At 35.7% G+C, this 13,740-nt stretch overlaps 2 protein-coding genes and 4 non-coding genes across 12 annotated transcripts in view; 3 read left to right on the top strand and 3 right to left on the bottom strand.

The window, feature by feature from the left end:
• Positions 1-13,740, top strand: part of LOC108978176 — a 208,800-nt gene that overhangs the window by 123,090 nt on the left and 71,970 nt on the right. Inside the window, exon 1 of one of the 2 annotated variants that reach the window (XM_018948325.1) lies at positions 10,451-10,820. The exons of the other annotated variant lie outside the window; for it this stretch is intronic. Coding sequence (XP_018803870.1) covers positions 10,818-10,820 — 3 coding nt within the window. The 5' untranslated portion in view covers positions 10,451-10,817. Of the gene's footprint in view, positions 1-10,450; positions 10,821-13,740 lie in introns of those variants that run through there. 2 annotated transcript variants of the gene reach the window in all.
• Positions 754-825, bottom strand: Trnap-ugg. Its single transcript has one exon. It is a non-coding gene; the product is annotated as a tRNA-Pro (tRNA).
• On the bottom strand, positions 2,880-2,951 carry Trnap-ugg. The gene has a single exon. It is a non-coding gene; the product is annotated as a tRNA-Pro (tRNA).
• On the top strand, positions 5,742-5,813 carry Trnap-ugg. Its single transcript has one exon. It is a non-coding gene; the product is annotated as a tRNA-Pro (tRNA).
• LOC108978178 overlaps positions 6,024-13,740 on the bottom strand; it is a 42,249-nt gene continuing 34,532 nt past the window's right edge. For all 6 annotated transcript variants that reach the window (XM_018948334.1, XM_018948328.1, XM_018948329.1 and 3 more), the window contains 3 exons: positions 13,334-13,528; positions 7,238-7,348; positions 6,024-7,178 (listed from right to left, as the gene is read on the bottom strand). In XM_018948334.1, the coding sequence (XP_018803879.1) occupies positions 6,952-7,178; positions 7,238-7,348; positions 13,334-13,528 (533 nt within the window). In that variant the 3' untranslated portion in view covers positions 6,024-6,951. The remainder of the gene's footprint in view (positions 7,179-7,237; positions 7,349-13,333; positions 13,529-13,740) is intronic.
• Trnap-ugg lies at positions 8,713-8,784 on the top strand. Its single transcript has one exon. It is a non-coding gene; the product is annotated as a tRNA-Pro (tRNA).

The raw sequence follows: 13,740 nt of genomic DNA, 5'->3' as shown, positions 1-13,740 counted from the left end.
CCTTCTTGTCCAGAATGGGAATTAAAAGGTCCATGGAACTACAAGTCCTTRGCAATGATCGCGTTGTCGGAATGATAGGTGGCCTGGCTGGACACTGTCTTATTGATACTCACGCGCTAAGTCTAAAGATTTAGGACACTATGGGGGGAAACACCTATGCACTTCCACTATCAAACATCTTAAATAATTTTCATGTATAAACACTAAACAGCATTTTTTCTGTAAACGCTTAACCGTTTTTGTTTTTTTTTAATTTGCTGCCGTTATTGCTTAGAGACAAATGATCCGAGAGAGAGAGATTTGGAGTCCCCTCACAATCTTTTTCATAATATCATATTTTGTATATAAATATCACCTTATATACCACCTATTTTTGTGAGGCTGAATTCATATGTCATTTATTTATGACTCATAACATTTGTAGACGCGTTCACTATCAAACAGCAAAAAATGTCCACAGAATAAAAGGGGAATCTTGACATTCATTAATATAAGCAAATGCATGTAAAATGCAGCTACACTGAATCACCTCCACCTACCACAATGTCCATAAATTATTTACCTCTCTAATTAATGTCATCTAATAAATAGCCTCAATAGAACATATGTATGTAATATATAACTAATAGTCATATTGGCTATTTACACGTTTTCACCTTTCCTTTAAAACTGATTAAAGAAAGCAATAACTTTTGAGCAAAAATACTCTTCTCTAATCAAAAAAATAAAGAATTAAAATGAAAAAAAGATTTCGGGCTCAACCGGGATTTGAACCCGGGACCTCTCGCACCCAAAGCGAGAATCATACCCCTAGACCATTGAGCCGCATAACAATATTGTGCCTAATATCAATTTTGTCACCCTGCAATTATTGTTTTCTATTATTTTAGTCACCCTGTACTTTTGCTGATGAACAAATTTCTTCGCCTAACCATAAACGCTTTCATACTTATACATAGTATGCATACTATTACTGTGGGCAAAAAATAGTAAGACTTCTTAATTTAAATTTTAAGCGAAACCCTAATTGTCGAACTATTTTTTCTTAGTTGGTATGATTGTCAGTGGTATCTGTGCCAAATGTCTCATCAAAATAATCTTTCGTGTTTAGTATACGCTGATCTTACTGAAGTACATAAACTGCATTCGGTGATTTTTATTCAAAAAAGAAGTTCCATTTAATTTTGTGTGCGGAATTAAATTTTTGGTGCCGAACCGTTGAGAATGTTGAAAATTTTTAGATAATTGTTTGTCGCAAGGAGGTGTACTTCATTGGTACAAATTATTCAAAGAGGATCGAGAACGCGTTGATGACGACCAAGTCCTGGACGGCCATCAACATCAACTGATAATCAACACGTCAATAATGTAAAGGGTTTTTTGCTTGAGAATCGACGATTAACAGTCACGAGATTTTGCTGACACCGTTGGAATATTGGAAGGATTAGTGAAAACCATTTTGAAAGATTATTTGAGCCTTCGGAAAAATTAAGAAGTTAACGTCTGTGAAACAATGCTTTCCGACTGCTAGGAAATCATGTAACGTACTATAACTGGCGATAATTCTTGGATGTATGCTTACGACCCGGAAAAAGACGATCAATCGGCCGAATGACAGAAGTGAGCCAAAGCCGAAACAACCACGTTAAAGCAGGTCAAAAATCAAACTGTCAACAAGGAATACTATTTGAGTGTTATGCTTCGTTTGCGCGAAGCTATCCGTAAAATTAGGTGGGAATTGTGATCCACCAACTCTTAGTGTTTGCACCATTCTAAGTGAGTTTTTCGCCAAATTTTCAACCAATGTAGTGCCACAACCATCGAATTCGCTGGATTTAGCTCCGTGTGACTTCTAGCTTTTCAGCAAACTCAAACGGCCGGTCCAGGGAAACCGGTTTGAGTCAATAGAAGGCATTGAACGTGAATCACTACGCGCCTTGGAGGCTATTCCGGAAATGGTTTTTAACAACTGTTTCGAGGATTGGCTGTTGGCATAAGTGTATTGAGACCAAAGGGGATTACTTTGAGGTGAGGGCGTAGCTATTGAAGAATAAATCAAGAATTTTAAATTATGAACAAAGTCTTACTATTTTTTGCTCATAATAATATACTGTAGATTGGATATCTGTATTAACTACAGGGACTGATTATTTCATTTATTCTATTCTATTTACTTTTTTCTTTCTTTTGTTTTTTTTTTTACAAATTATTTACAATATTATTGTAAATTATTACACTTTAACTATAAAGGTTTTCGGTTCGACTCAAAAATATGTCCGTCGATATTTCTGCCTGTATATACGCGAACTAGTCCTTCAGCTTTTGAGATAGATGGTCCGAAATTTTGTACACGTTCCATTCTCCCCAATAAACTGCTCGTAAACCACTCGAGAATTCGTCCAATAGGTTACCCAGAAAAATAGTCTCATACCTTTATGTTAACACAACCGGACTTATTATTCAGTTCTCTGCCTTGTACGCTCACCCGTCTTATCACTTGTCCCAACCTTTTGATAGTGTCATTTGATTCATTCGAAACTAAAATAAATTTTCTGTTTTTGTTCTCTGACAAACTTTTGCCTGACCTTTAAATCTATGTTGTTCAAATGAATGAAGACCATCGGGTAAATAACAATACTCAATTCGAACGGCTTATTATTGTTTATTCACTAGAATAGCAATAAATACTTATCTAATGTAACGCTGGACAGTTGAGCGGTCAGAAATATGTGCTTTAAATTTACCCAATACATATTATATTACTTAAAAATAAGTTTATGTTAAGGTGATTTTGTAAAATGTAAAAAAAAAAATTAAAAAAAAAAGTGTTCAAGTTATTGGAAATACAATATAATAGAAATTAAAAACAAAAAGCAATTGGGCTCAACCGGGATTTGAACCCGGGACCTCTCGCACCCAAAGCGAGAATCATACCCCTAGACCATTGAGCCGTCTCTAACTAGTCTGCCGAATAACAGTTTTATGCCGTAAACTGCCGAAATTACAAAATATATTTTATATTGAATTAAATTCGGTTTTTATCTAAATTTATAAAATAAAAGTACAAATAAATTTTCTTTAAATGAATAAGAAGCAATATTATAGTACATATTTTTTTAGTATAGATCATACAAAAGCTTTTTCTTAATGTTGCTAGATTAAACCTCAAAGCGTTGATATTGCATACTTTTAGGCTGAGTAGAAAAACATGTTGATAATGCAGTGCCGGGACATCACGATGAAAAATTTATCATATTAGTAGTGCCTTATTCTAAGAAAGAAATACATACATTGGTAAAGAGTAATTAATATTTGTTTTGTTTACTTTTAATTGACAATGTAATACCGAAAGTCGTATTTTCGGAGAAAAATATTGTACTCGTCTACATTAGTTTTGTTGCCCTGAATATAAGATCGGGTTTTGAAACGTTTGTGGTCACAATTCATGGCATAAGATTTGCTTTTGTGTATTGTTAAATCTTTATGCTCATTTTACATTACAGAAAACATGTTGCCAAAACAACAGATATACATATATATAAAATATGTTTAGTTCTGGAAGCTTAGCATGCATCAAACAAAGTAAACAGAGATAAATGTGACGAAAGCTATGTTTTATCTAGATTAATCGCATTTTATTAGTTCTTCCTTTATAAATTTCTAGTTAACAATATCATTTTAAGGATCAGCAGTAATATGTTATACATCAAAGGAACAATCCAATCAATCAACCTTGATACTTTTCTTCCATCACATTTAGAACCTAGTGCAACAACTCTTTTGTTTCTCGAAGTAATTATCTAAATTATATGGAAATTTATCCAAATGATTGCGATTATAATCTAACTTGACACTCATATTTACTCTTAAAATCTTTAAGTTTTTCAACATATTTTATACAATTTGGAGCTTTATAGATACCTAGGCAAGTTTGGACTATCGCCACAAAATTTTTACAACTTTCCGGAAGTTTGATCAAATCTCCAACCATCTATGCTAAGTGAGGAAATTTTCTACAAATGACAAGCTTTAACAAAATTTGTTTCTAACAGTCCTAACTTAGTCATGAATAAAATCACTGAGTTCATTTTGAGAAAATAACTGTGGTATAGATATTTAATTTTCTGGTTCTTCGGCAACATCATTATTTCTGAGTAGTTCATGCAAATTATTTTTGAAACGAAAGCGAAATTTCTAATGAGCAAAGCAACACATTTTGTAGAATGTACTTCTAGATATCTCTAGGTTTGAGTTTTCTTCTTCTTAATTGGCGCAGACACCGCTTACGTGAGTATAGCCGAGTTAACAACGGCGCGCCAGTCGCTTCTTTTCGCTTCGTGGCGCCAATTAGATATTCCAAGCAAAGCCAGGTCCTTCTCCACCTGGTCCTTCCTCTTTCGCTGCTTCCCCCGGCGGGCACAGCGTCGAATACTTTCAGAGCTGGAGTGTTTTCCTCCATTCGGACAACAACCAGCGTTGCCGCTATCTTTTAATTCGCTGAACTATGTCAATGGCGTCATATATCTCATACAGCTCATCGTTCCATCGAATGCGATATTCGCCGTAGCCAACACGCAAAGGACCATAAATCTTTCGCGGAACTTTTCTCTCAAAAACTCGCAACGTCGACTCATCCGTTGTTGACATCGTCCAAGCCTGGGGCGATGAATGACTTATAGAGTTTGGTTTTTGTTCGTCGAGAGGGGACTTTGCTTCTCAATTGCCTACTCACCGAAGTAGCACCTGGCATCCTACGTTCTAAGATTATTAATGTCCTTGAAAAGCTACTGCTTTGATCTGTTGTTGTGCTGTATTCTTGCGTTTTTTTTTTTCGATTACAACATACACGATTGCTTTTAAGCTTTGATTGTTTTATTATTGGGCAAAAACATTTGCCTACAATCACAACGATCGTCTTCACGTTGACAAAACGTGATGCCGTTCGATGACATATGGTCTCAGAAGCAGCTCCACAATTGGTTGATTCTGGAATAGCATCATAACAAGATGAAAAAAGTTGTGACTAACGATGGACATCTCAGATGGTTCATCCGTCTAATTTTCGATGGCTTGCTCGCGTACTTCGACTGTTAACTGGCGAAGGATAGTTTTGTTCGCAAGCCCTGAATCGATGCGGGATTGTCCCCATAGACTCTAAACTAAACTAACTAAATAAATGTCAGGCATCAAATAGTCGATTATCATGACGTGATTAATAGTCGTGATTGACGGTTACGTCCGCCGAATCGATTCTCCACGGCCTTCGGGTACACTCTCAGGTACGCGAAGCGCGCGAAACACATTCTTTACATAATGTGAATTTTCGTAATAAAATTGAATAGGTTGACACGACTCATGCGTGATCTCCCAAAAAAAGCTGTTAACCTCTACTTGGAACATCTGTTATAATATATAAACGATTTTTTTGGTTTATTTTTCTGTTATCACAACATTTTTGAGTACCACTAATCAATGCGAATATTCTTGAAAGGGTGTAGTTTTTCTTTTTGAATTGTAGCATTATTAGTAAATAATAAAAAATTGGTTTATAAAAGTAATTTTTAATCGAAAAAAATTTACTTCAAACAATATTTATATTATACTCGTATAATAGTAGCACTATTTTAAAATATATAAACAATTGTGTGTGAAAATAGTTTACATAAATTAAAAGTCCGAAAATAAAAGCATTTCTTAATTACTGGGCGACAAGAGGAAATACGAGTTAACTTTAATCAGGCGGCTCAATGGTCTAGGGGTATGATTCTCGCTTTGGGTGCGAGAGGTCCCGGGTTCAAATCCCGGTTGAGCCCAGCTAGATATTTTTGTTCAAAAGAAAATAAAAAAATGTGGGGCCTTCAACTCTTGACATAATTGTTGGCCAAAACGGAGTAAAGGCGTTTAAAGAAAAATAATAAAGTTAAAAACAAAATGTTTGCGCGCTCATTAAGCTTTATTTCAAATCAGATAAAGGCTTAAACTTACTAACTGCAGAATAGTTTAAACAATGAGAGTAGCTTAACTTAGAATATAAATTAAATGCAATGAAACTACAAAGTGACAAAATTAATGAAAAGAGAAAGGAAGTGGTGTGTTTATATAGACATTATGTGCATTTAAAGTTAAAGTATATAAATACTAAATATTTATACATACAATATTATGTATCTGCGTGTTAATGCAAGCAGTTGACCGCGATGGAAGACACATTGATTACATTGCTATATAACTATATACAAATTCACTAAAAATAATATTAAATATTTTTTTGTTTGTAATATTAACCTAAAAACTAAAATTACCTTTTTATATTACACACTTTTATGCTAAATTTCTGGTTTTATAATATTTTACATTAGAAAATATATAGACAATACTAATTTATTTACTAAAAAAATAGTTTATGTGCCTTTACATATTTATAGTTCCAGTTTATGATTAGAGCACTAAATATACACTTAATGTCCTTAAAATATATTCTTAGCATATTTTGTAACTGCACTTCTCAAAATTGCACCGAAATAGGATAGCAACATTTTCGAATTTCATTTTAATACTATGCACCGTTGGATATTTTGTCACTCAATAATTGAAATCGAAATTTGTTTAACTTAAATAACCCTCATAGCCCACAAATTTACGCCAAAGCGCTCATCCCTCAGTGGTTTTTCATCTGGTAATGCTTCCACACATTTTACTCTCATTTGTCCCTTTTCTCTCTCTCTCTTTCTCTCTCTCTCTCTCTCTCTTTCATCTTTTCTCACTCACTCTTCCTTCTTTTCTCTATCTCTCTTTATCCTTCTCATATTTTCTTTATTCATCTCTTTATTCATCTCCTCAAGCTTCCCTCTTTATCTTCAACTTTATATCTCCCTCTCCTCTCCTTCATTGTCTGAATATCTCTTTCGAGCTCCTTTTTTTTTTACTATCTTTGCTGTCACCCACTTCCGTTTAATTGAAGATGTCATCGACCAGCTCCTTTGTAATGATGCGATGTGGTCGTGTCGGATTCACCTTTGGGCGTTGGTAGAGTCGTGCATTGATAGCGTAAAGACGTGGCGACAGATCACAGCGGACATTGAACCACCAGTCGCACACGAAGACGGCTTGTGAAAATTGTGTGCCATTTGGGCATAAGAAGGACGCTTGTCGACCATCAATGTCGCAATAATGCCAACCTGTAAAGAAAAGATATATAAAAGATTGGCAATTTATTTTTATTAATCCTGGCATTTACCTTGACACCTGGTTTCCATATCGGCGAAAAATCCCGGATATGGCTGCTCATCGCAGTAGAAATTTGTGTATGGTATCGCTGAGAGTATGGGATAGTCGACACCGGGACGGCCTAGAATAAATGGATAGTGTCGGGTTATAAAACAACATATGTTTTAATATACGCATTTACGAATACAAAATATTATAAATAACTAATATACTTAACAGACGAGTTTCTATTGTAATTATCATTCTAAAATCAGTTTTTAAAGCGCTAATTTTTTTTCGGGATTTACAGTTTAAAATGTCAAATAGTCTAGAAATTCAGGTTTAATGCTTCGAAAAGAGTGGATATCTTATCGTAGATCTAATCAAAAATTGTCTGAGTATATTTTTAAATCAATTTAACCCTCTAACGTGCCATTTTGACCATTTCTTCAGGAAAATCAATCCAACCATTGAAAGTTTTAGGATACATATCTACAGATAAAGGATGACCCATTTCGATGTTGCCAACTTTTTTAAACAAACAACACAGAAAATTGCACCGAGATCACGAGCTTCAAATTCAGGCATCAAATAATCGGTTAACATGGCGCGATAACAGTCGCCATGGGCAGTTACGTTCTCACCGGCTTTTTTTTTTTAAGAAATATGGACCGATGATTCCACCGACCCACAAAACGCACCAAACCGTTATTTTTTCTGGATGAAAAGGATTCCTCTCTGTCGCAAACGCGGCAATTTTTCTTGTTTAAATACCCATTGAGCCATATATGGGCCTCATCGCTAAACAAAATTTGGCGCAAAAACGTCGGATCTTCTTGGAACTTTTCAAGAGCCCATAAACCGAGGTGATGTCACTTGGGAATGTCGAGCGGCTTTAATTCTTACACAATGTTGAACGATTTTTAAACGCCGTTAAGACGTACGTCTTTCCATGATGAAATTACAAACAGTACTGAACAAAAATGACATGACAGCTGGCACGACTCACGCGTGATCTGTCAAAAAAAGGATATTGAGGAAAGAGCCTCTACTTGAATCTATCGAACATATTTGTATATTGCTAACGGCGCCATATGTGAAATGTTTGGCCGAAAAGGAAGCACCCTATATTATTATAAGAACGAAACACATCTTCACCTTCAGAGACACGAAACGCATATGAGACCAATAGTTTCAGAAAGTGGAAACAAGCATGCTTTTGTTTATGAATTAAGTTGGTATTTGTTGCTAACGGTTATACCACCAAACAGATACATATCAAGTGCCATAACTTTATCAAAACGTACATTTGTTAAAACGAACGAAGAAGAGACCAAAAAACAAGTTTAAAAACATGAAGTTTCACTTTTTAATTAATGCACCAACAAATACAGATAAATAAACTATTGCGTGCATGGCAAAGTCAGCAAAACTGTTGGTGAAGATGAGTACCAACGAAGGCAGAGATTCGAGCTAAAAGAAAATGCAAGTTGGTCTAAATTAAGCGGCTCAATGGTCTAGGGGTATGATTCTCGCTTTGGGTGCGAGAGGTCCCGGGTTCAAATCCCGGTTGAGCCCATACAATTCTTTTTTGAACTCATATTTTAAAAATTACTTATTTATAAAGACCCGAGTATAAAGCTCTTAGTGACCTCTGTACCACAAAAGTGCCGACTGAATCTTGTATAAATCCTTATACCCTGAACAGAGTATACTACCTCCCGTAACAGCTATACCGCAGATATGGGACCGAAGTTAGGGTTTTTATTACAACATTGAATAATTTATATATTTTTCTGAATTTAATTATCTTTATTACACATAGGACCCTCACCATGTTCTACCACCTTGGAGGTTAAAGCTTTTTGGCAGAATCTCCGCTTCAAGAGCCGTCTCATTGAGTGTAGTCATTACTCCATTTTACTGCATTTAAAGTTAAACCTGAATGACCTTTACCTGATTTTTCCCCCTCAGTTTTTTTTTATAGCTTTTTGGCAGGAGATATTTATGCGTTTTGTTCTCGGACCTCCAGGCCGATTTCAGTTGTTTTACTCGGCGAAAGTGCTGCCTATATTTACTCCCGAAAGCCAAATTCATGAGTATATTAAGTTGTAATACAGTTGAACTTCAATAACTCGAATCACAATACTCTACACACACAAAAAAAAACGTTTATTTAGAAAGACTTCGAGCCTTACTAAGGGCAAAGAGATCACTAGATCTCTTGCGATCGGTCTTGGGCCAAAAGCTAGAGTTGATAGAGAGCTCTTTACAGTAAACCCCCCAAGCTTTGATCCATCCGTAAAGGAGCTCACTGGCAGTCTCTTCCAACGGCTTCTTCCCAGTATGATAGCAACCTACAAGATGGCGTTAGAGTTGACCTTAGTCCACTACACATGCTAATGAGCGCCGCCCGTTGAACGTTCTCGAATTTCTTTGCAAGTGGAGTCTTTTCTAGATCCCACCACCACATAAAGACTTCATGGAACATAATGGGCTTGATAATGGCGTCGTAGAGCGATAGCCCTTTTGTCGGTTCTGTATTCGATATTCGGTTTTCATGAAAGCTTACTATCCAGGATGAGCTCTAGGTATTTCTCTATATCCGCCGGTTGCAAAAGGATGTCTTCAATTTGCGGCAGCGGTGCCACCAGAAGTTCAACTGTATATAGTATGTGATATGTGGCAACTTTGTTTCAAATATAGTATTGGCTACATACCCAATATATAGTTCTCTCTAGGTCATTATGTTAAATATTTTAATAAAATTAAATGAGAATGTCCATCAGCTCAATTGATTAAATTCTTAAGATATCTGCAAAAATATAGGGTGACTAGATAAATTAGAACAAGATGGAATTTTTCGAAATTTCGAATTTGCTTGATAAGTTTCAACTTTATGGTATGTGCTAAAATTAACAACGAACGAAAAATATTTTTCTGCGAGCTGTTTTTTATTGGTATATGTCTACAAATATATCTTATTTAAAGGAAATATAAATTACGTGATTCATTTGTCGGAATCTCCGATATCGAAACACTGTAGTATATAAGTGCGATACAAACTGATTGATCAAAATAACGTCCGTATATGGACAATTATTTTTATTTAAAAAATTTTTATTCTCCGGATAAACCATTCTGATCGAACCGCTATATGATTGACTTACCGACGTTTTCTATCTGGCTGTATAAATATTAAAATTTGCAGCACACAGTTCGCAGTCTATTCGGTCAACATCGCCTTGGTCACCCTGTAGTTCTTTTTCTGTTCCCGTTGTTGCATTGCCAAAAGAAATTCCAAATGCATTTTCAATCGTAAAAACTCAGTTGCATGCAAAGTTAAAAAAATATGTGTTTTGTGTACTGTGAATTAGTGACTCCCATGCGGAGGAGTGAGGGTGTTTTCATCTGATGCAGATTCGGGCAGAATTCAGTGGCAAACAAGGCGCTGTTAGTTGCACTCAATTACGCCGCGCGTATAAAAGTCGACTGAGTTTTTCAGCTTCTTTTATCAGATGGATATTTGCGTGTTGCCATATTGCTTTTTTATCACACATCACACCGCCGGGAACTGAGTTGACCGCAACAGATAACTATTGACCACATGAATGGTAAGAGGATAGATTTCAAAAATACTCATTCAGAAATAGTGCGCCTGTTGCATTCGTTACCATATGTTTGTGTGTGTTATGTGTATGTTGCATGCAATCAAAAGCCTGCCACCGTGAGGCAAAGCGACATTTTTTATGCAACTTTTTTCTACACTCATACATTTGTAGTTTGCCTATCAGTTGTCATTGTGTATCTGTTCTTAACACGAAATAATTGAATTTCTGGTCAGCCTCTCTGCCCCCCGCCAGTAAATTTTCGAAAGAAAGAAACAAAATCAGCCGCCCGATGCACTCAGCAAGCGTGCGGAAAAAATCATAAAATCAGAGTTTCTCCTAAATTCTCATTTATGTATAGCTGAAGGAGTTTTTTTTTTTTTTTGTTTGTTTGTATTTCCCCCCATCAATATCAATTTTTTAGTGCTTTCCAATGCTGCACTTACTGTGCTTTCATTATTATGCGAAAGCGCATATCTGCTGGCATCGAATCAATAAATAAATTAAAATGTTTATTTGAATTGTGAATGACAGCCAAGCGCCTCTGGCCTTTAGATAGCCTTTTAGTGTTTACGTACATGTCGGTAAATATGTTTTTCAAGTTTTTTGTAACTCAACACTAATTCCATATGCGGTGTCATTTGTTGCAGTTGACTGAAAATATTGTGTTTTTCGTTCCATATGGCAGCACCAGCTCGTTGTTGCAATTTTCATTACCGTTAGTATTTATTAAATACTCTAATGGGTAAATTAGTGCGCAAAAAGAAATTTATATTGGAATTTATCAACTATTTAAAAACATTTATAATATTGCAACAAATATGGGAAGTGTGTTCAAAACATAACGGGGACCTTAGTTTAAAAAAAAAAATTAATTTCGTTAATGTTGTCGCCTTTTTATTTTATTCTTGCGTAGACATCGCTTACGCTGATACAGCGCCGATACTCCTGGCGCCGATTCATCAGAAGTTCTCATCGTCCATGTCTCTGCACCAGATATAGATTAGTCGAAGGAGTTCTTTGCGCTCCCAGTAGCACCTGTTGGCATGAGTTATTCTGCGTCAGATTTCGAAGTTGACATTGTTGGTGTTAATACTGGTTCCAACATAGACGAAATTATCTACCGCTTCGAAGTTATGACTGTCAGCAGGTACGTGGGAACCATGTCGTGTGTGTGACGACTTTTGGTTTTATTTTATGATAGCAGATATTTCGTCTTCGTCCCTCGTCCACTATAAGACCTATATTATGAATACTTATTCGATATTATGACTTCTGTCAGCGCTTCTTCCAATCGCCCAAACACTTCTCAACCTCGATTTTTGGAATAGTTTTAGCTAGTTCAGCGATTTTCATTTTTCTTGTAAAACAATAGCCTTTTAAGGTTCTCTTTAGTTTTTGAAATATGAAAAAGTCACACGGAGCTATGTCTCGCATTTCGTTTTTGGACAAAATTTCACTTACGAATTCTTTGATCGATTTATTTTAACAGACGAAAATCGCCAAGCAAATTAAAACAGGTCTAACCTTGTGACATTGTCGTTTCGCAATCGAAATTTGTTGATATATCATAAATTTTCAGGTTTTCAACGACCAAGACGGTCAACGGTACATGGCGAATGAGTTTCGTCTTGACCCGCGTCCAGCATTTTGAATCTCCTCATTACTTTGCGTCGCCTTTTAAAAATTGTTTGTTTTTGTTTGCATATGAAGAGCAATTAAAAAAAGAATAATGGCGATCAACTGAAATATATAAAAATAATCCAATTTGACGGAAGATATTAAAAATAGGTGTCCTTAATCTTACTATTGATTTCCTTTTGTGGAGTTATTAGAAACCGAACTCTAACAGCAATTCTCGGATCATTGGTGAGCTCAAGGCAAATATTTCTGTAACTACTATACAAAGTACTTTGTGAAGCCATAATAAATATAACTCCTGCATCCGATCGACAAAGAACCTTGTGGCCAATACAAATTTGCTGAGGTGTTTAATTTCTGTTCCCACTAGCTCGATGAGTTATCCCAAGTATTTAGAATTTGATTCGCAAACGCGTGACAATCAAGAAGGTAGTATTGAGATGTTTCCATTTGGTCTACTTTCATATAGGTTCTGCAGCTGGCGCCCAGTAAGGTTTTTCATAACTTTGGACCAGAATCTGCGAATCTGCTGTGGTCTAGCATCCAATACACCAATATTATTACAAAATGCCTAGATGACATTGATTAGGTGGTTAGGCATTATTTACACAGTTCGGTTAGTGAACTCAAGTTAGTATTAAGGTTAAACGCGTCTGAGTTTCCTCTGCTCTATCTTTGCCCACGAAAATATTTGTCTAATGTTTATTTTTGATAAATGAAAAATATGTGGCCACATTTTGGCAATTTCATTATATTTCTCTATTTTCTAAGCATGTAGCACACACATTAGAGCAGTTTCAATATCCACAAAGTGGTACGGAACTTACGACCTTCAAATATATGTCCATAAGTTTGTATAAAATTACTGTTATGCTCACCAGGTATCGATTTGCCCAATTCAAGATATTCTCTCACAGAAGGACTTAGGAAATTCGTCGGAATTTCAGGTATATCCTTCTCTTGACTACCGTTCTCTTCATTTTCTAAATCTTGTTGTGGTTCCGGTTCGAAGTTCACCGGTTCTGGGGCACGTGGTCGTTTGGCCCGCTTTGTGCGTGTGGTTTCACTGCAATCTGTGGAAAATAAAAATAAGAAAATAATTATTAAGTAAAGACTTTTTTTTAATTGTGGATGTTAGAATAGGTCGTATGTCTATACAAAAAGTTTGTTGATAAGAAATTGTTTAACAATCGTCAGATTCACAACCTAGTATAAGCGAGCTAAGGTCTCGAGGACATGAAATAGTATTAGTCCGCCCTTAAAAACTATTGATACAACGCAAAAT

Source organism: Bactrocera latifrons, unplaced genomic scaffold, assembly GCF_001853355.1.
Source record: "Bactrocera latifrons isolate USDA-ARS-PBARC rearing strain unplaced genomic scaffold, ASM185335v1 scaffold_119, whole genome shotgun sequence".
In the NCBI taxonomy this organism is placed as follows: domain Eukaryota; kingdom Metazoa; phylum Arthropoda; class Insecta; order Diptera; family Tephritidae; genus Bactrocera; species Bactrocera latifrons.
The sequence above is the reverse complement of the archived record's forward strand: the minus strand, read 5'-3'. Positions and strand labels throughout refer to the sequence as shown.